Source organism: Diceros bicornis, chromosome 25, assembly GCF_020826845.1.
Source record: "Diceros bicornis minor isolate mBicDic1 chromosome 25, mDicBic1.mat.cur, whole genome shotgun sequence".
Taxonomy (NCBI): domain Eukaryota; kingdom Metazoa; phylum Chordata; class Mammalia; order Perissodactyla; family Rhinocerotidae; genus Diceros; species Diceros bicornis.
Window position 1 is genome coordinate 24,121,218 of NC_080764.1, and position 20,127 is coordinate 24,141,344.

Here is a 20,127-nt window from a genome sequence, read left to right on the forward strand (position 1 = left end):
TTGCAAGTACAAAACCAAACCCTCCCCGGCCGGCCCGAGCTGCCGGGACATCCGCAGCTCCGTCACACCGGGCATCTGCTCTTTCCTCCCGTTGCCTTGTCTGTCTTCGCATTTACCCTCTTAATTTATTTTTAAGACAAGGGCCAATTAAAGCTTTTTCAAAGCTGATGTCTGTTGTTATATTTTAACAGTCAAGTGGCTTTTAATTCTGAAAGTTAAAACTTTATACTCTGAGTTTATAAATGAGTCCCTAAACATTGTGTGCAAATCAAATTGTGATTTGGCTACTCTAAGCAGAACACACTATTTACAGAAATTTCTTTTTATAAAATTAAGAATTTCACATCCCATTTGCTTAAATCACAGTAAGCCTGTAAACTAGTTCCTCAACTCATCATAAAAACAAAAAACAAACCTTAACAATGTAAAAGATTTTATTCACTCTATTTACGGTTCCCTCAAGTACTAAGGAATATCTAACCTAAAATACATCTGGAGTGGTCCATTCTCTCTGCCCACCCACATCTACTGATGTGCACCAACAATAGAAACTGGCTCATTGCTTATCTACTGTTAACACTAAGACTTATTTGATTTAGTTCCTGTTGCAGCAACAAAAATTTTTGAATTTTGGTTATTTTTTTATATGAGAACCACATCTATTATTAATTTTTTGCCATTTCCCTTAACAATATATTTCAGGGAAAATGTTTAGATTTAAGCTGCAATTAAAATTCCTTATCAGGAGGTGAAAAAAAGCTAGTTATTGATGCTCATGTGCTTCATCCCTGTCAAAAGCTATCTTTCTTGATTAACCTTAGAGGGACGGGGGAGGGGAAGGAAGGAAGGAAGGAGGGAGAGAAGGCGAAGGAAGACAGACAGGAGGAAGGTTAAAGGTGACATCTTCCAGAGTTACAAACACTCTTCTGGTACTGCACAGAAAACCATAAAGAATCTCTCAAAATTCAGTAAGAGAACAGCACTGACAATGCCATTCATCTACAAGTAAATGGAATTTAGAAGAAAATGATTTTTTACAATTTTATATTTCTTAGAAAAACTCTGTTGTTAAAACTTATGATTAAAATTGGCTCCTCCCCAAATTATTCTGATTTATGAACATTTAACTGTGGAGCAACTGCTAAAAAAAAAGAAAAAGGTGAGGATTAAGAAAGGTCAAGTTCAGTCAAGTAAGAGGTCAGGGATGTGAAAAACCAGAGAGAGCAGGATAGTGCCAACTCGGAGACTGACAACTGGAGGCAGCTATGGCACGGGGCTGCCGGCCGCTAGTGAGAAAAAGCTAGACCAATCAAATCCACTCTCTCCAGCACACACAATTTTTGCTTCACAGAAAGAACTTTTGAAATCCAAGATTCACTCATCGAGTGTATTAAAGGAAATGTTGCAAACTGTGCACACAGACAATATTTTTAAAGCAAATTTCAGGGGTGCAAATAAGCTCCAAGATTGTATTTAGGAGAACGATACCCCCTTGGAGTAAGTGTAGTTCAGAAAGCAAGTCGCTGCTTCTCTGAGGCACAGCCTGCATAATGATAGTATTAAGATACATATTTCCTTCGAATTACTCTCATTAATTATGTCAACCAATTTGAATGCATCAAGAGAGAATTTTACCAACAGTATGACAAGGTATGTATTTACATTTTCATTTGCATCTTAAGGACAAACTGTTAACAATAATGATGATGATTATGAAAAAAAGACTAAAGGTGTGTTCATTTGGGAAAAAGCTACATTAATATTATGCATCCAACCACAGACACTTTTGTCATGAATGCAATAGTGCAAAACAATTCACAGCTTTATAAAAAGTTGAAATACAAAGTTTCATTAGAATTTTTTCCAATTCAAAAACTAAAGAGTTCAACTTACATTAATGCTATTTTACTCTAAAACCTGTAAAATATATAAAATACCAAGATTATCAACAGTCACATATGTTTTGAAGTCAGGGGACACGTGTATTTTCTTAAGATTGGTTCCGTTTGTGTAGAAGGTCTGTGAGGATTCTCCAGTGACAACATTCCACCACTGTTTAAAGAACAATAAAATTCTCATTAGATTGGTAATTACACTGTGTGACAATCTGTAGTGCCAGCCAGATCCTTCACCCTATCACCCCCACTCCCAAACTTAAGCACACAGTAGGAAAGAAGTCTAAGATTTAATGCTGAGTATTGTATTATCAACCTGAGCCTTTCCTGATTAACGCTGGTGACTGCCTCACAGCTGCCCTCCACCTGACTCACTGCAAGGCGCACTGCAGAAACAGCGGCCTGCTGAGAGCTGCAGACACAAGGCTACACAAAGTCCATCATGGCCACCGCCACACTGAACTCTCCTGTCTGCATGTCTTTCTCCGTAGAATGGACAGAAGAATGCCCCTCTCTTCTCTGAAAATGCCCCTTTGTAGACAGAGACTTGTATTCTGGCAGACACCGAGACTATTCATAATATGGGCTACAGGACAGGATGTTCTCTCTACTGAATCTTCCCTTTCACTAGGAGCGAGTCAAGAGCCCATGACCAAATCTCTTTATAAAATAGTCTATACTTTTATTTGCTAAATAAATATTGAACATCTCAAATGTAGCAGGTGCTCTGGCCAAGTCCTTCCTTTCATCCTTCCAATCATTGAATTCGCTAAGATTATAATGATATTTATAATCATTTCCCAAATGGAGATCATAAAGCTTACCCATATACCTCACAGCTAAAATGAGGGCAAAAAAGACAATGTACATGAACCCCTCTTGAAAGGGCCTCAGGTACATGAAGATTCTGAGGATTATGAACACAATAATGGTGTTACTCACTCTTGTGTCTGTGGCAGTGCCCAGCATTCTGCCTGGCACGTGTGACTGGGTCAGCTACTCATGTTCACTGTCAGTAACAGTAACTGGTAAAAGTACACTCCACGGACTTGAGTAAACCTCACTGCAGCGATGTGTACTAACTTGAAATTTTCCAGAACTGACAATTTTGTAAAACAGCCATGTAATCAATACTGCAGAGGACACATTCCACCTACCTGAGAGACGACTCATCAGTTTTCAGTCCCTAGGGGCAAATCGTGGAGGTAGAAGGCCCCTAGAGATCACCTAGTCCAACTGGCTCATTTTACAAATAAGGAAAGCAGGGTTCTGAGAGAAGGAAGACCTTGTCACCCAAGATGACGCTGCCGGCAGGTGGCAGGGGTGGAACAGCTTCTGGATTCCTAAACTGATGCTCCCGCTGCCTTTCCCTCTATCAACACAGACCACCCTACTCAGAAACATGACGCCAGCTACTAATTTGAAAATGGCTAAAAATCAGTGCTATTACAATAGCAGCTAAGGCAGGAGATTTTTAGGGCAGTGAAACTATTCTGTATGATACTACAATGATGGCCACGTCATTATACATTTGTCAAAATTCATAGAAAGAACACCACCAAGAGTGACCCCCTAATGTAAACTAGGGACTCTGAGTGATAATGATGTGTCCACAAATGTCCATCGATTGTAACAAATTTACCACTCTGGTGCAGGATGTTGAGAGCAGGGGAGGCTGTGCACCTGTGGGGTAGGGGGTATATGAGAACTCCGTATTTTCTTCTCAATTTTGCTGTGAACCTACAACTGCTCTAAGAAATTAAATGAATTAAAAAAAAAATAGCAGCTAACATTTCCTCAGGGTACACTATGTGCCATGAAATAATACTGCTTTACATGTATTAACTCCTTTAACTTTCCCAATTCTATAAGATAGATATTATCATTATTCCCATTTTACAGATAAGAAAATCGAGGCACAGAGAGTTAAATAATCTTGTGCAAGATCACAAAGCTAATGAGTGGCAGAGCCAGGCTTTGACCTCGGGCAGTTGGCCCCAAGGCTCCCTCTCCTGACCATTACACTTGGCTGCCCCTAAGTAACCGCAAACATGCATTTACTGCCATGTATACCATATTTCAAATCAGCCTTTCTCCTCAGGAGTATGAATTAATATGGATTTCTTGTCATTCTAACAGTATATACTCTGTGGCATAATACAGGTAAATAGCTAAATTATATTATTTCTTAACTTATAAATAGGAATAATTTTGAAAGTTGAGCTTTTTAGCTACTGGATACCTACTTTATCTTACTGATATTTGATTTATACAGCTAGGATCTGAAGTAAACAGGCTCAAAAGGCCTAATTTCTTGGACACTACAGCAGCTGTTCCTTCTTACTTTTAATTTGCTCTGTGCTTTTGGATAGTCTCATTAACACGCTGGGTAGATGCAGGCTGGGCTCCCTCATAATCAGTTTAACCATGCTAGTAATCAAACCAGAGGGAAGAACACCCTGATTGTCCCTTAAATATACAGACTAAATATACAGGCTACAGGTTCCTTCATCTTAAGACATAACCTCTACAGTACAGATATCTATTCTGTTGCTTTATGTCAAGGTTCTCCAAGAACTCTGCACACCTGGTCACTGACCTCTATCACATCTTGTAAGCCAAACTCACGACTATGTGAAGGCCTTCTGTGGGGCCCAGAGCGTCAAATGACGTGGTCTCTGGAAGCTCAGTTTCAAAGCTGAGCAGCTAAGTTTCTCAGCAGTTAATGCAGCTCAAAGCTCTCAGCTTCCAACAAAAGACAGCAAGGCTGATCCTCTAAGCACTATACTCAGAGCAGAGCAAGAGTTACGGTTTATCTTTACACTCAAGGAGGACAAGTGGAGACGGTCTCATGATCCCCGAATAACTAAATAAAGGTGCAGCCAAAAAGCTATAGGTTAACGTAACAGCTTGTAAACAGCATTGTATTTTCAGTGCACACTTGTAAAGGGATAACACACATCCTCTCATAGAGCTAAAAACTGCCCTCTGATTTATCATTTTTATAAGCTAGATTTTTACATTGAGTAAAATTGCAATTACGTGGGTCCCATAAAACCAAAAACTTCAATTCTTTCATTCAAATATTTCTGCACATCTATACTGTGTTAGACAATTAATCAGGATCATCTCCTACACTTGAATGTTTTCAGTAAAAACTAACAGTATCATAAGATCTAATTTATTAGGGATCTATTTTAAGTGTTCAGTACAATACATAGTATCATCTTCGGCACCTTTAACAAGTAAACCACTATTCAGAAGACTCACTTCACGCACCCCCTCCACAGCAAGCCCCTGCTAACTCCTGAAGGTAGGACTGTTGTTCACTCCTCTCCTTGTGCCTCCACTGTCCTTATGCAAACGTGCCCCAGAACCCCTCCCACACTTCGGAGACTTTGTTTACTGTCTGCTTCCCCCACAGACTGCAAGCCACCTGAAGGCAAGAACCAAGTCTTAAAGACTGTGCCACACAGCAGTGTCTTAGCACACAGTGTGCACTTACATTGAGTGGACGGATGAACAGATGCAGCACCAAAAAATGACCTGAGGCACCACAACACAGCCAAGCTTTGGCCTCAGTACTCACAAATAGTAAGTTTGCATAAGCCAACTTCCTAACTATGTAATTTTGGAAAGTTACAACCTCCTTGAATATCAGTTTCCTCAGCTATAAACCAAGGATAATAACATTTAAGCCTCGCAAAGCTGGCTAATGAGATGAGGTAAGTAAAGCATTTTGTAAACATAAAGCAATATGTTGCTGCTGCTGCTATTATTATTATTATTATTATTATTATTACTATTACCACCACTACTACTAATACTAATACCACTAATACTTAAGAAAGGAATTTCACAAGTTTTTTTGAAGACTCAACCAAAATAGTTAACAATTAGTGAAGTGGAAATAAAATTAAGTTAAACACCCCACTTTCTAGTCATTCTGATCATCTAAGACTTTGTATTGGGCAATATGAGAGCTCTAGACCAAGAACATCTCTAACACTGTCACCTAAACTTGCAAGAGATCTGAGGAAAGCAGCCTTGTGGATCTCAGTCTCGTCACCGCAAAACGGGAATAGTAACAGCCCTTCCACTCTGCTGGGCTGCATGAGGCCCAACTGAGAAACAGGAAGTGAAAATAGCTCAGAAAATAGAATATAGGCTGTTCTTTTCTTTCACAGTCTTTGAGGAACTCTTACCTTAAGATATCCTTCAGCAGAGACAAGCATTTTGCTATCTGGAGAAAAGCAAAGGTCGGTCACCCAACCTCCGTGGGTAGCAGCTCCTTCTTCTACTGAAATCGGAGCACACAAATGAAGAAGCTCACCGTTTGAGACATTCCATATCTACATAAACATGATACAAATTCATGAACAGGGTTATCCAGAAGTTGCATATATATCTATCTCATCTGGAGCATATTTGGAAATCTTTCTTAAAAATATAATTACAATTCAGTGGTACCTTAGGAATTTTTTTTACGTTGTATTCTCTCCCATACAAATTTTTAAAAAACACTACTTCTAATAAAAACGCATTACTTGCAATATTTGTCATTAACTATACTCCAAAAAAAACCAAAAAGACTTAGAGTTATTGGTTAGAATACTGTGGCTCTTTTCATTTAACACAAAGAAAATGATAGGAGAGGCAAGGAATAAACAAAAAAGGGCTAACATACAAACTACCTCAAAAAAACAAAGAATTCTAGTCCAAGATTTACCACTAAGAATGATGTCATTCCAACCCCTAAAGTATAACATATTTTAAACAATAATTCTCTGTACAGTTCTAAATATATATATATAAATTATTTTACTAGACTCATAAACAACCCAATTACTTATCGATGCTAATATTTCCATTTATTTCCACTTAATATATGAGCGGTATATACTCTAATTTTTCAAAGAAATGCACATCACAATAAGAAAAAGAAATAGAGGCATAAATAGCAAAAGAAAATAATCAAAATCATCATTTGTAAATGTCTCCTTAGAAAACCCAAGAGAATCCAATGGAAGAACTCACTAAAAAGAATTCAGTAAGATAGCTAAATGTAAGACATATATATATAAAAATTAACAGCTTTCCTTCATTTTGAATAATCAGGTAGAGGGCCGGCCCCGTGGCTTAGCGGTTAAGTGCGTGCGCTCCACTGCTGGCGGCCCGGGTTCGGATCCCGGGCGCGCACCGACACACCGCTTCCCCAGCCATGCTGAGGCCGTGTCCCACATACAGCAACTAGAAGGATGTGCAGCTATGACATACAACTATCTACTGGGGCTTTAGGGAAGAAAGAAAGGAGGAGGATTGGCAATAGATGTTAGCTCAGAGCCGGTCTCCCTCAGTAAAACGAGGAGGATGAGCACGGATGTTAGCTCAGGGCTGATCTTCCTCACCAAAAAAAAAAAAAAGTGAATAATCAGGTAGAAAAACATGTTTTTAATGTACTGAAGAAAAATTTTTAAATAACACATTTGAAAAGAGACAATTTTTTCCTTCAGGAGTTTCTGAAAAATGAAACTGCCCTATAAGCAGTAAAGGAGCCCTTTCATCCAAAGATGTGAACTCAGAGCAAAATTAATGTTCCCAAAGCAGCCCTGCCACTTCAGCTGAAGCGGCATTTATGACAATGGCATAGAGACGGTTGGTTTCTTAGTCTTCAAGTGGAGAATCTTAATTTTCCTGGAAAGCCTATCTGATAACACCTCTGTTCCTGCAAACTGCATACTCTCTTATTCTTCTGAATTATATACCTGTTCCTTGAAGGTTAAATCCCCCTTTGTAAAAAAGAAAAAAAACAAGCCTCTCCTCAAATATACTAGTTACCAAAGCAGTTATCCCCAATGCCTAAACCTTTCCCATCAACTGCCCAATCCTTCCAACACAACAAGAGGCAGACAGACCCATGAGGACTGCCACAGGCTACACTGTACATGTTAACTGTCTAATAGATAGAGTGCTAAAGACATCTTCTTTCAGTGCTGAGAACGGCAGAACTTGCAATTCATTTACAATCTAGATAACGATTTACAAAATTATTTTCCTCAAATTCTTCCACTAAAAACAACCTTTGGTTCAGGTCCAAGAATTAAGATGAATCATCCTCAAGCTAACAGCAGAGAACCAACTGCAAATAACTGGGGCATCTGCCTCCTCACATAGAGAGGAAATGCTTCACTCGAACCAAAATGAATTCTGTTCTGCAGCGAGTGCAGCTGTGAACACAACAACGTGCACAAGAAACAAACAAAGAATGCCTCATCCAACCAGAACCCCAGGGCCTGTGCTTCTCTGTCACATTAACAAAGGTCCCCAACATGATGCAGAGGGGTAGCCAAAGCTACAAGAAGAGCAGTGCTTTCAAAGCAGCAAACACCCTACCCTGATTTCTCCGTTGTCATCTCCAGTCGCCAACAGGGTACTGTCCACAGAGAAGACAGAGCAGCGCACACAGCCTTTGTGGCCCCTCAATTCATGAAGAGGGGAAAAGAGTTCAAAACTCCAAATCTGGAAGACAATTAGGATTGTTTAGGAATAGTAAATACACTCAAAATAAACATCTGCAAACCCTGCCTTGAGTACTAGTTAGATATAAATTCAATCACACGCAAGTTCTAACATTCAACAGTTCATGAACTTTCATAAGACGCCCAAGTTTCAACCTGCAACCTTGTTCACTTTTCTGAGTCTCCCTTTAATTGCTCAAGTTAACTTGAGCTCAAGGATCAAAGTCACAGCTTCCCTAACTTTAGACTTAGAAGGAAGAATGGCAAATCAATTAAGAGCAGTCTCTGAAGTGAAGGAGACTTTACTGTGAGTCCTGGCTCCACTATTTACTAGTTCCTTGTGGTCTAGGACAACCCACATAAGCTTCTCTAGCTTCAGTTTCCACATCTGTAAAATGGGGACAAGAGTACCTATGGTGTGAAGATTAAATGAGATAACAGAAAGTGAAATTCCTAGCACAGGGCCTAACACATGACAAGCGTTCATTAAAGGTTAGTCACTATACTATCCTACTACCTTGGCAGCCAAATGCTGTTCTTTTCCTTCCAGTATTCTCCTTCACGGTTCTGTCATCACCTTTTAATAAGCGTACACTAAAAGCTACCATGTTCCAGGAACTGGGAGCTAAGAACTGGTGGTACAAGGTCCTTGTCCTTGAAAAGTTTATAGTTTAATCAGGAACACAGGCTTATGAATGGTTAAGTGAACAGTTGTATGAAATAAATGCTCTAATAAACATGAGTAATATGTAATGGGAACACTGAAGGTAGAGCAGCTAATCCTGCCCGAGGGCCAGGAAAGGGTTCAATGGAGAGCTGACACCAAATGTAGGTCTGGAAGAATGAGTCATAATGCTTCAAGGTAAAAAAGAAGCAAAAGATTGTGTCAAGCCAAAGTTAACAGCATGCACAAAAAGATGGAGGTCGAAATAGCCTGACACAGAGAGAACAATGTAGCAGAAAGAGATGGTGATGGGCTAAGGAGCTTGGCTTATAAACCATCGGGTCACAGAGGTGTTTCACCAGGGGACTCAGGCAGCAGTAAGGAAGATAAACTGGAGGAGGCACAGACCAGAGGCAGGCCCACCAGTGAAGGTGAGCCTGGTCACAGGGTGGGGACAAGGAGAAGAAGGATCCAAGAGACACTGAGGAGTAATCAACAGAGTACAAAAGACAGGATCGAGTCCCAGGCAATTCCAAGGTCGGCAGTTTGGAAAGATGGGTAGATCATGCCATTAACAAAAATGGAGTAAAAATAAGAGAATGGAGTATTCAATGTCCCCAACCAGGTGGCATCATGTCACTGGAATGTGATTTTCAGAAACATCAACTTATATCAATTACATAAAAATTTACTATGAGTGAGCAATTAAATGTAAATCCCTTTCAATGCTTTTTGTTGCCTATAATATGCAGTAGAGATTGCACTTGATTAATAATAGACAAAAAGTAATCAGTAAAGGAGAAATCAAAAGTCCTCAATGTCATTCATTTAATCTATCGGACACTAACTAAATGCCAATGGGCATCCTCCAAAAACTCACAAAATATGAGACGGACATGTAGACAGAAACTTATTATTCTGTTTTATACATTATTTGGACTCATAATACAGAACTAATACCAAAGTTTTAAGCATGCACATTTCAGCTGATTGACCTACCTTTGCAGTCTTGTCAGCAGAGGTAGATGAAAACTTGGTACCGTCAGGAGAAATATCACAAGAAAGTACCGTATCCTGGTGACAGATGAAGTCTTTTTCTATTCTTCCAGTAATAATATTCCATACCTTCAAAGAAAAACTCAGAAGTTGACACTTTTAAGAACATTTTGTATTACTGAGCATAATCAGCTAGAAGACAGATCTATAAAATAAGAGCTTTAGCACACTGGTTGTTCTGACCTCTTTACTTTAAGTGTCCTTTAGCACAAATGCTCATAAACACACAGCAGATGTAGGTGACTGCAGTAAACAGAAAACAGGCATATGAAAACAGAAATTTAAAAATTTAAGTAGTTACTTATCATCCATCTGCTTTGGGCTGTCACTATATAATCATGGTAACATTAGAATACCTTTTTACAAAGAAATCTGTGCTGCAAATTACCTTCACTGTTCCATCAAATGACCAAGAAAGCAGTCTTGAATTTTTCAAGAGGCTAAAGTCTTTCACTGTTTCCTGATGGGCTTGCAAGAAGACATATTCTTCTGATTGCCAATTCCATACCTGAATATCAAAGAAATAAGTCTGTTATAACCCTTGTCCCATAATATCCCTTTGGAGGCGTAGGGGAGTGTGCACTCACTTGTCTAAAGTCTTTCATCCTCATAGCATTTCAGTAAAACAAAGAAGAGTACCAAAAAAGAATATGGTGTCCCCATTTTATAGACAGAGAAGAGAAAAGTTGGGGTTAATTAACTTGACCAGGCCCAAAATAAAACACTTTTCCTCCTAAATAAAATTTGTTTTCTTCAGTTGCTTGGAGAGCAGATTACTATACTAGAAGACAGAGAAAAGCCACAATATGATAGTGGGCTCACCATCTGATTAAATTTTCCAGAGAAAATTATCCCAATTACATATTCACAGATTTCTAAACCTTACAAGTTAGGCAAGTCTGAAGATTCTAACTCCAATAAAGCTATTGAATCCTACCGGCCCTACTGGCTAGGAAGGTCAGCTGATCAGAGCAGCTTCAAACCAGGTTATGGAACTTTCGAGCTTCAGAGATCTTAGATATCCCCTCGTGCAATCCTCAGAATGACATAAGAGGTGATATAGTACATTATTTTTCACATGGAGCTCCAGGAAGAACTCCTTAGGCACAAGGGGAGGAGAAGAAATTGAAATATTATGAGTAACTAGCACAAAATAAGCCATATAGGCATATATGAGACACACAGATGAACAGAACAGAAATTTATTTCTATGCCGTGTCCATGTAAAGAACATCTCTTAATCACTAAATCAAAGCAACTGTATTTAGAGCCTTATTAATTCCTGACTTGAAATTAATTTAACAAATGTTTATTTAGCACCTAGATGTGACGCAAATACGAATGAAACAAGGATCTAACATAAAGAAACCTAACAGTCCAGCAAAGAAAATGAGGCAAACCAAAAAAAAAAACCCCAGAAAAACCCAACAATAGAAGATATAATGACAGAGATAAAAAAAGTTTTGTGGAACTCAAAAAGCAATTCCTTAGGGAAGACTTGATGGAGACAGTGCATTCAAAGTAGGCTTGAGAAATGGGTTGGAAGTATGATTCATAAACTGAGGAGGGCATTTCAAACAAAGGGAATGAATGCTTGAGTTAAAGCACAGGAGCAGGAAAATGTGGAAAGATTATAGGGACCTGCTCATAGTTCAAAATTTGGGTGGAGTACAGGATATGCAAAAGGAACAGTGGGAAAAAAAGGTTGGGAAGATACTTAAAGAAACAGCCTAGAGGACCCAATGAAGCTAGACTTCTGAGCTGTGGGCAACCAGGCAGCTCTAACAGAATTTTCTTCTATTTCTTAATATCACAAATAAAAAGATAAAAATCAGCCACCACCACATATACACATTAGTAATACTCCAGGTATAGCTTTTAACTGGTGAAGGTTAAATGGCAGAAATGTCTTTAAGGCTTTTCCTATCAGGCTTAAGCAAAATTGTAAAAGAAATGACATCTCTCTTATCCCCTTTCTTTACTCCTTTATCCTCCACATTTAGCAGCCACCCTCCCCACCAAGCCCTGGCTCTCAGATCTCTAGATCTCTTCTGCCTCCGAGTGCTCATTCACAGAAGCAGGATAGCAGGAGGAGGGTATCTTGCATGTGAACAAGGGGACCTTAGAAGAGGAGCTGGAAGTGAGAGCAATTTTAAAGAGAATGAATTAGAAATTTCAGTATTTTAAGAACTCATTGAGATACGCTGGAGGAGGTGGAAGAAACAGAGGCTTTTCTGGCTCCCCAAATCATATCAGAAAGGAAAGGCACCCTGTGTAACTAAACATAAAATACCCTAGATCATTTCCACTAGGAACTTGCTGGTTTCCTCCTCCTTCCTTCTGGGTTTTACTGGACGAGAGGATCAGTGGCTACTATTAACAGCTCTTCCTGGTTGACTGGCACTGTTCATTCCTGACTTAGGTTCTAACTGCTGCCCTCCACATCAAGAAGTCAGAGAGCCTTCCTGAGCAGACATAACAAAGAATTTGACAATCACTTACTAGATTTTGTGGCAGAAGCTTTCTGATAAGGCAATGATGACAGGGATACTTTTTCTGTTGGACTCAAACCTACTGTGCTAACTGAATCACCTTACATAAGAGCTAAACTTCCGCGAGCATTAGTCAAATGTATTAAGGTTGAGTTTGGGGATGTCTCTAGCATTAGCTATAACTTTTGCAAAATATATACACTATAGAATTTTTTCAGCCATACAAATAATAAAATTTAAATTTTAAAAATGTTAAAGAATCTTCTTATACCTGCGAGAATCAATATATTCTCACACATTAGCTCAGGTGAACACTGCTACTACTTGGGTTTTATTTACCTCAAGGTAAAGAATCGAAAACTAGCAAGGTAGACCTCAATTTCACAATTCTAGGTGCTATAATCTAGCGAGTTGATTCCTCACTTTTGGCAATAACTTTAGTTCAGCTTAACAAAAGTTTACTGAACCTACTACATTCCAGGCACTGGGGACATAAAGATGATCAAAATAAACCTCCAAAATGGTAACTATGTGAGTGTGCGCAGATTTGTTAATTAACTTGATTGTGGTAATTATTTCACAATGCGTACGTATATCAAATCACATCGTATGTCTTAAACATATACAATTTTGTCAATTATACTTCAATAAAGCTGGGGGAAAAATAAACCTCCAATTAATTATTTACTAAAACATAAAAAAACTAAAACAAAAACCTGACCAGTCAATTCTTGGAAATATCTAACAAGAGTTTTGTTATATGAATGTATACTCATTAAAACATTTTAAATGTAAAAAGTATTCTGAATAAAGCAGATAGAGAGGATGAAACACAACTTAACTCATATTTCTAAAAATAATCTAACTCTGATCCTAAAAATATTCCTAGAAATTATTTCTCCCTCTGGCTGAGAATATCTGATCTTCAAGCAGGTCATAAAACCTATGAATCCAGCTTTTGACAGAAAGGCTATAGAGTATATAATGTCTCAGCAGAATTTCATCAGATGTAGTTCAATTTTACCCATTTCAAAGCCATATGGAGAGGAAGAAAGGTGAATATTACACTGAGTTTCATAGCTAATACACCAGCATCATGGGAACCTGTAATAAGTAAGTTTCTTACTGAAGCCAAATGTCATTCCAACCATTTAGGACTCACAAAGACATAACATAAAAAGATTTTTTTCCAAAAGCTTTTAATAGTGTAGTTAAATATTGCCACTGTAAGAAATATATATATACACATACACTAAATAAAGGAATATATAGTAACTTCCCTTGAACATATGCATTTATCTCCTTCACTTCTAAAAGCCTATTAAAATGACAAGGTCAAGAGAATGCGAAAGAAGATAACGAAATGTTGAAGGCTGGAAAACAGGAGAACGGTAACTGACTTAGCAGAAACAGCATCCTAAAAGCATTAGACAAAAACAAAAGCAATAAAATTGACACTACAGAACTCCCAAAATGCTCAGAAATTGAGATGGCTAAGTACATCCAGAGGTGGGAACGAGGGTGGGGCTAAGAATGGAAGAATTAGGAATTCTGGGAGATGGCAACAGTGCAGGCATTGTTTTTTTAACCTTCCTGAAGCCTCCATTAAAAGCAGATAAAGCAACTAAAATAGCCAAACTAAAAATGCACAGATAACATTGTCAACAAGACCATGTTAAGTGACAAAGTATCCTCACAAACCCCAAGATACAAGTGAGTGGGGACAAACTGAGAGCTGCAAGACTTGTGTGGTAATAGCACCTGTATGGGAAGAAGCAGAGAGAAGCATGGGGAATCTGACAAACCTAAAAACAGGAGAATTCCAAAAGAGCCAAGTGGGCAAACTGGAAAACAGCTGCAGAAACTGAGGGCAAGGCGACTATGGTACAGTCTGGAAGGGCTAGAGCAGCCTGGGCCCTATGAACTCTCAAAATTAACCAGGACAATCCCACAATGAGGAGAAACTGCTGGGAACAGAATCCAAACTGAGTAGAACAAGGATGATGGCAGCAAAGGAAAGAGAAGGTCTAAATAAAAATGAGAGAAGAGAATAGAGCAAAGAGATCTTGTCAGAAAAAGGCCATATTTTTAATGCTTCATGAAAACAACGGAAGAAGGACCTGTAGAGCTGTGAAGCTAGAAATGCTGGCCTTCCCCACCCCTTCAAAGAGTTCAGGAAAACTAACTTCGTGTAAAAAAGAAAAGAATCATCACTGAATCCCAAACAAAGTTACTATGAGAAAACAGAGAATAAAGTGCAGAATAATGCTCCTACTGACAATGAAAGCAAACCAGAAAGAAGAATCTCTGGATTAAAGGGCACAAGCACAACTGAGGGTAGGATTACAGTTTTGAGAACAGGGGATCAAGTGAAGGTTTACATACTAAACGGTGAGACCCCACACCTCCCCCAGTTCTCTTCCCCCGCTTGGCTCTAAGGACCTGTCAGTCAGGTTTATAACCTCCAGGCAGAAGACCAGAAGATTCTTCCCTAGGAATCTGACAAGACCAAGATAGGAGACCTAAAGATACTGACAACGAAGTCCTCATCCAAGTCACCTTTCAGAGAAGGTCTCAGCCAACACACAGAGCTTTCAGTCAGCCTTTTAGTGCTCATCTCTAGTAGCGAGTGATCACCACACAGCTGAGGAAGGCCTTTAAAATAGGAGGCCAAACAACCAAACAGAAAAAAAACAACATGAGGGAGTAGCAACCAAGCAGGAAATTTAAATTTTGAGGAAAAAATTATATATATGTATATGTAATTATATATTATATATGTATAATTTATATATTATTAATATATTCATCCATCCTCAGAGAAGTAAGCGAAGATAATTCATCCACGAAACAAGAACACACTGCTCTTCAAAAGGAATAAACAATAAGAATGGACTCTCTGGCATTAAAAATATAATGGTAGAAATGAAAAACTCAATGAAAGGGTTGGAAAATAAAGCTGAGGAAAAATTCCAGAAAATAGAGCACAGTATAAAAAGAAGAAATGTAGAAAAAGAAAACTAGACGATCAGTCCGGGAGATCCAATATCTGAATAATGGATGTTACAGAAAAAGAGCACTCTGGAGGGAAAAAATCAAAGAAATAATTCAAATAAACGTCCTTGAAGTCAAAAACCTGGGGTCAGCCCAGTGGCGCAAGCGGTTAAGTGTGCGCGCTCCGCTGCCGTGGCCCTGGGGTCGCAGGTTCGGATCCCGGGCACGCACTGACGCACCATTTGTTAAGCCATGCTGTGGCCAGCATCCCATATAAAGTAAAGGAAGATGGCCACGGATGTTAGCTCAGGGCCAATCTTCCTCAAGAAAAAAGGGGAGGATTGGCATCAGATGTTAGCTCAGGGCTAGTCCTCCTCACAAAAAAAAAGAAACACCTAAGTTTCCAAATTGAGAAAGGATACTGAATGTCTAAAACAATGCATGAAATGAACACCACACCAAGGCACATCATCATGAAATTTCAAACTTCTGGGGACAAAGAGAAGATCCTAAAATCTTCCAGAGAGAAAGATTAGGAATCAGAATGACTTCAGACTTCTCAATGTGAGCTTTGGAACTTGGAAGAAAATGGAACAATGTCTTCAAAGTTTTAGGGTAAAATAATTTCCAACTACATCCAGTGAAAGATAGAATCTTCCTAAACCGCATTAAGGCACGAAAGGCATTCATAGTATACTTAGTCTACTTAGTCATAATAAAGACACTAATGAACTAAAGAAAATGTTCTTATAATTGTATTGGGATGATGGGGACTGATAAAAGGGTACGTGTACATGTCAAAGGTAGGACAAGTGGGAGGAGAAAAAAAGCTAAATTTTCATGTTACTATAGGGAAGTCAGCAGATAAATACTCAAAAAGTAAAAATCAAGAATTAGCATTATAAGCATGCAATATGGGGAGATGAAGGCAAATATCACAAGAAACATCTAAAATCTAAAAGTAATGCTACTGGAAAACAAGAAATGCGGGATTCTATTTTTCATAATGAGCCTTGTAATACTATTTGTGTTTTTAAAGTATGTGCTTTGGAACTTTGATAAAAATAAATAAAAAGAACATATAGTAGGCTTAAGGCCTCTATATCCACAAGCCTTCATTATTAAACAATTCTTTTTTCACAGGATTTCATCCCTGTAATAAAAATCTTATTCTTAAAAGGAAAGAATGAAATTATTTCAATCAGATTTTACTACAGTAAAAAAAGGAGAAATTACATAAATGTGGCAAAAAGTGTATTTATTAGTACAAATCCAAATACCAAGGCAGGTGAGAAAATTCAAATGAATCTTTGATTTTTAAAATAAACAACATTCCAGTAGACGGTTCTAAGTCAAACTGCCTGCTTCACCCATAGACAAATATGAAACATGAATAGGTTTCACCTAAGCCCATGTGCATAATCTGAATGCATGCCCAAAGTAATATGATCTTAATGACATGTTTAAAATGCACACCAGATTTGAGCCATAATCAAAGTATTCCTTTGCTAGAGTCAGCATCACATATGTTAGGATTTCATCCTCCCTCTCACCTGAATTGCAGAATCATCAGAGCTTGAAATAAGAGTTTTCCCATCAGTTGTGAACTGGATGTGCCGTACAGTGCTCTTGTGCCCAATCCTGGACTGGAAGATTCTGTTGTTTAGGAGTTCTAAAATCTTCAAAGTAGAAAACCACAGAAAACTAATACAAAGAAATTCAGCAAGACCCAGGCATTACACCCCAAAGATATTAAATTAAAATTAGACTGCAGAAGGGTATAGAATTTCCATCTCATAGTGCTTTCAGTTTAACTAAAGACACACAAATGAATGGTACACATATATACACACAAATCTATGCACATGCACACACACCCTAAAACAAAACACTCACTGGAATGACCAGATGGCAGTAGGAACCAGTGGTCCTTCTGAGTACTCAACTACCCAATTCATGAAACAACTGGCAGTCTGGGCTCAGCCTCCAAAAAGAAAATGACATTTAAGATAAAAGAGAGAGAGAAAAGAAAAAATTCTGAATGAGAGACAAGGCAAGGTCTTTATAAAACAACACAGAGAGAAGGAAAGATACAGAATGATGAGGGAGACAGGTAAAGGAAAAGAGGATACGAGTAGGATGGGAGGCGGTACATTGAGAGGTCTTAAAAGGGCTAAAGATCAATAGGCCAAATACAGAGATTAAGAAAATGGTAACAGAATTCAAAATATAACAACTATGTCAAAAAGGCTTTCAAACGTACTCATACCAAAAATAAAAAGTAAATATGGGGCTGGCCCAGTGATGCAGCGAAGTGTGTGCACTGTGCTTCGGTGGCCCGGGCAGGGTTCACAGGTTCGGATCTCGGGCACACACCAACGAACTGCTTGTCAAGCCATGCTATGGTGGCGTCCCATATAAAGTAGAGGAAGATGGGCACGGATGTTAGCCCAGGGCCAATCTTCCTCAGCTAAAAGAGGACTGGTATTGGATGTTAGCTTAGGGCTGGTTTTCCTCACCAGAAAAAAAAAAAAAAAAAGTAAATATGATTCCTTTGCCCAAATTAAAATGTACTCAAGGAAGCCTAAGGAAAAGCCTGATGCTAAAATAGGAGATTCTAGAAATTCAAACCTAATCCTCATGTCTGAAAAAAGGCCCCTTAGAAAGCAAAGGGGAATCGTGTGAATGAGAGCCTTCCTGAATGAGCAGGATGGACAATCTCACAATTCCAATGCGAGGACGGCAGACAGCGTATGAGCACAGAGTCTCAGAGACCCGGGTTTGAATCCTAGCTCTGCCGCATACTGATTTCATGAAAGTTGTGGAAACCAGTTTAGACATCTGTAAAACAGGAATAATAATACCTAACATCCAGGATGTTATAATTCAGTGAGAGCATCTGGCACAGTAAATATCTAACAAATGGTAGCTGTTATCATTTGATGATACTAGGCTGAACCACATGAAACTGCCATTTTATAGGTTAAAAACAGTCAAGTATTGGTATTTTCATATGATTCACTGATATACTATTTATATTATTTGATGACTTTGAGGGGGATAAGGATAACAATAAGATTATTTCCCCCCCTCAGGCAAAGGCGGAAGTGCCCCACGTGACACCTCTAACCCATTCCCCAGCGCCAAGTACCGCCCCTTCCCCACATGATGGGGGATACAGATGAGGCACATGTGTATTTTGTGAGTTATTTTCTTGAAGTATCTGTAAGGCTTATTTCAAGATACTTAGATGGTAAAACACAAAGAATGTGGTGCTGTCTTGGCAACAAAGTAAAAAGAAAAGGGGAACCAAGGATCCTTTAAGAATAAATAATAATATACAACAGTTTGAGAAATGAGACTGAGAGGGAAGAGTAAGGTTCACCTGTAAGTGTACAACCATCCCTTGCTTAACAAACACCCATAATACACTTTTTTCAGAATAGCACCCATTTTCACAATTAATAAATAATTTTTCATAATAATGAAAAAAAACCCAAAGCCTTAATTCTGAATCCATGCCACAACGGCCATGGCAAACATATAATACCATTGGTATCACTTTCCAAATGCTTCCTTTTTCAATTTGTGTATAAACATATAGTCTCCTCTTTGTGGGGCAATATGGACAGAGAATGTTTGTGTAATTCCTTATGAAAATGAATCCAAAGTAAAATAAATGTGGCTAGTGCCACCGTTAACAAATTAAGAAATAATTCCAAAAACCTTGGGTGAGAAAAAGTGAGAGAAGGAAGCAATGTTCTTTGAAAAACTTACATAGCTAGAGAAAATGCGCTTTTGTTATAAATTTCACTTGCCATGAAATCATTTTTATCCAAAATGATTTTTATTAGACTATCTTTTTTGCCTTAAAACCTGATTGTATTTTTACTAATTTGGTCATGTTTGATAAGCATTTCAGGTGGTGAATAGGTATACTTCTAATAGCATGAGTAGAACACAAGGGTTGGTCAAACAGGTAAACACAAGGCGACCCCACACTGATAGTCCCAATGAACCTCAGTAACCACAATGGAAACAACTACACCCTGAAATGGCTGGGCTTTTTTTCTTTTTTTTTTTTGGTGAGGAAGATTGGCCATGAGCTAACATCCGTTGCCAATCTTCCTCTTTTTGCTTGAGGAAGATAGTCCCTGAGCTAACATCTGTGCCCATCTTCCTCTATTTTGTATGTGGGACACCGCCACAGCATGGCTTGACGAGCGGTGCATAGGTCCGCGCCCAGGATCTGAACCTGCGAACCCTGGGCCGCTGAAGCGGAGCACACGAACTTAACCACTACACCAGTGGGCCAGCCCCCCGCCGAAATGGTTGAGCTTTTAAGGAGAGAAAAAAAATGCTCTTTGCATAGTTAGCTAAATCTCTGATAGTGTTTGATATACTTGGAGAACAGCAAAACAAATTGGTAAAGAATAAGTGACACAAAAAGACACAAAGTATGAGAAACAGTAGTAAAGGCAATCTGAAAAATATACAACTAACAGGGT

General features: G+C 38.7%; 1 protein-coding gene across 3 annotated transcripts in view; it reads right to left on the reverse strand.

Moving 5' to 3' along the window:
* Positions 1 to 833: 833 nt before the first annotated feature.
* Positions 834 to 20,127, reverse strand: part of APAF1 (apoptotic peptidase activating factor 1) — a 79,907-nt gene continuing 60,613 nt past the window's right edge. For 2 of the 3 annotated variants that reach the window (XM_058568590.1, XM_058568591.1), the window contains 6 exons: positions 17,173 to 17,298; positions 10,522 to 10,641; positions 10,077 to 10,202; positions 8,289 to 8,414; positions 6,101 to 6,247; positions 834 to 2,052 (listed from right to left, as the gene is read on the reverse strand). In XM_058568590.1, coding sequence (XP_058424573.1) covers positions 1,906 to 2,052; positions 6,101 to 6,247; positions 8,289 to 8,414; positions 10,077 to 10,202; positions 10,522 to 10,641; positions 17,173 to 17,298 — 792 coding nt within the window. In that variant the 3' untranslated portion in view covers positions 834 to 1,905. The other variant, XM_058568592.1, reaches the window with a different exon arrangement.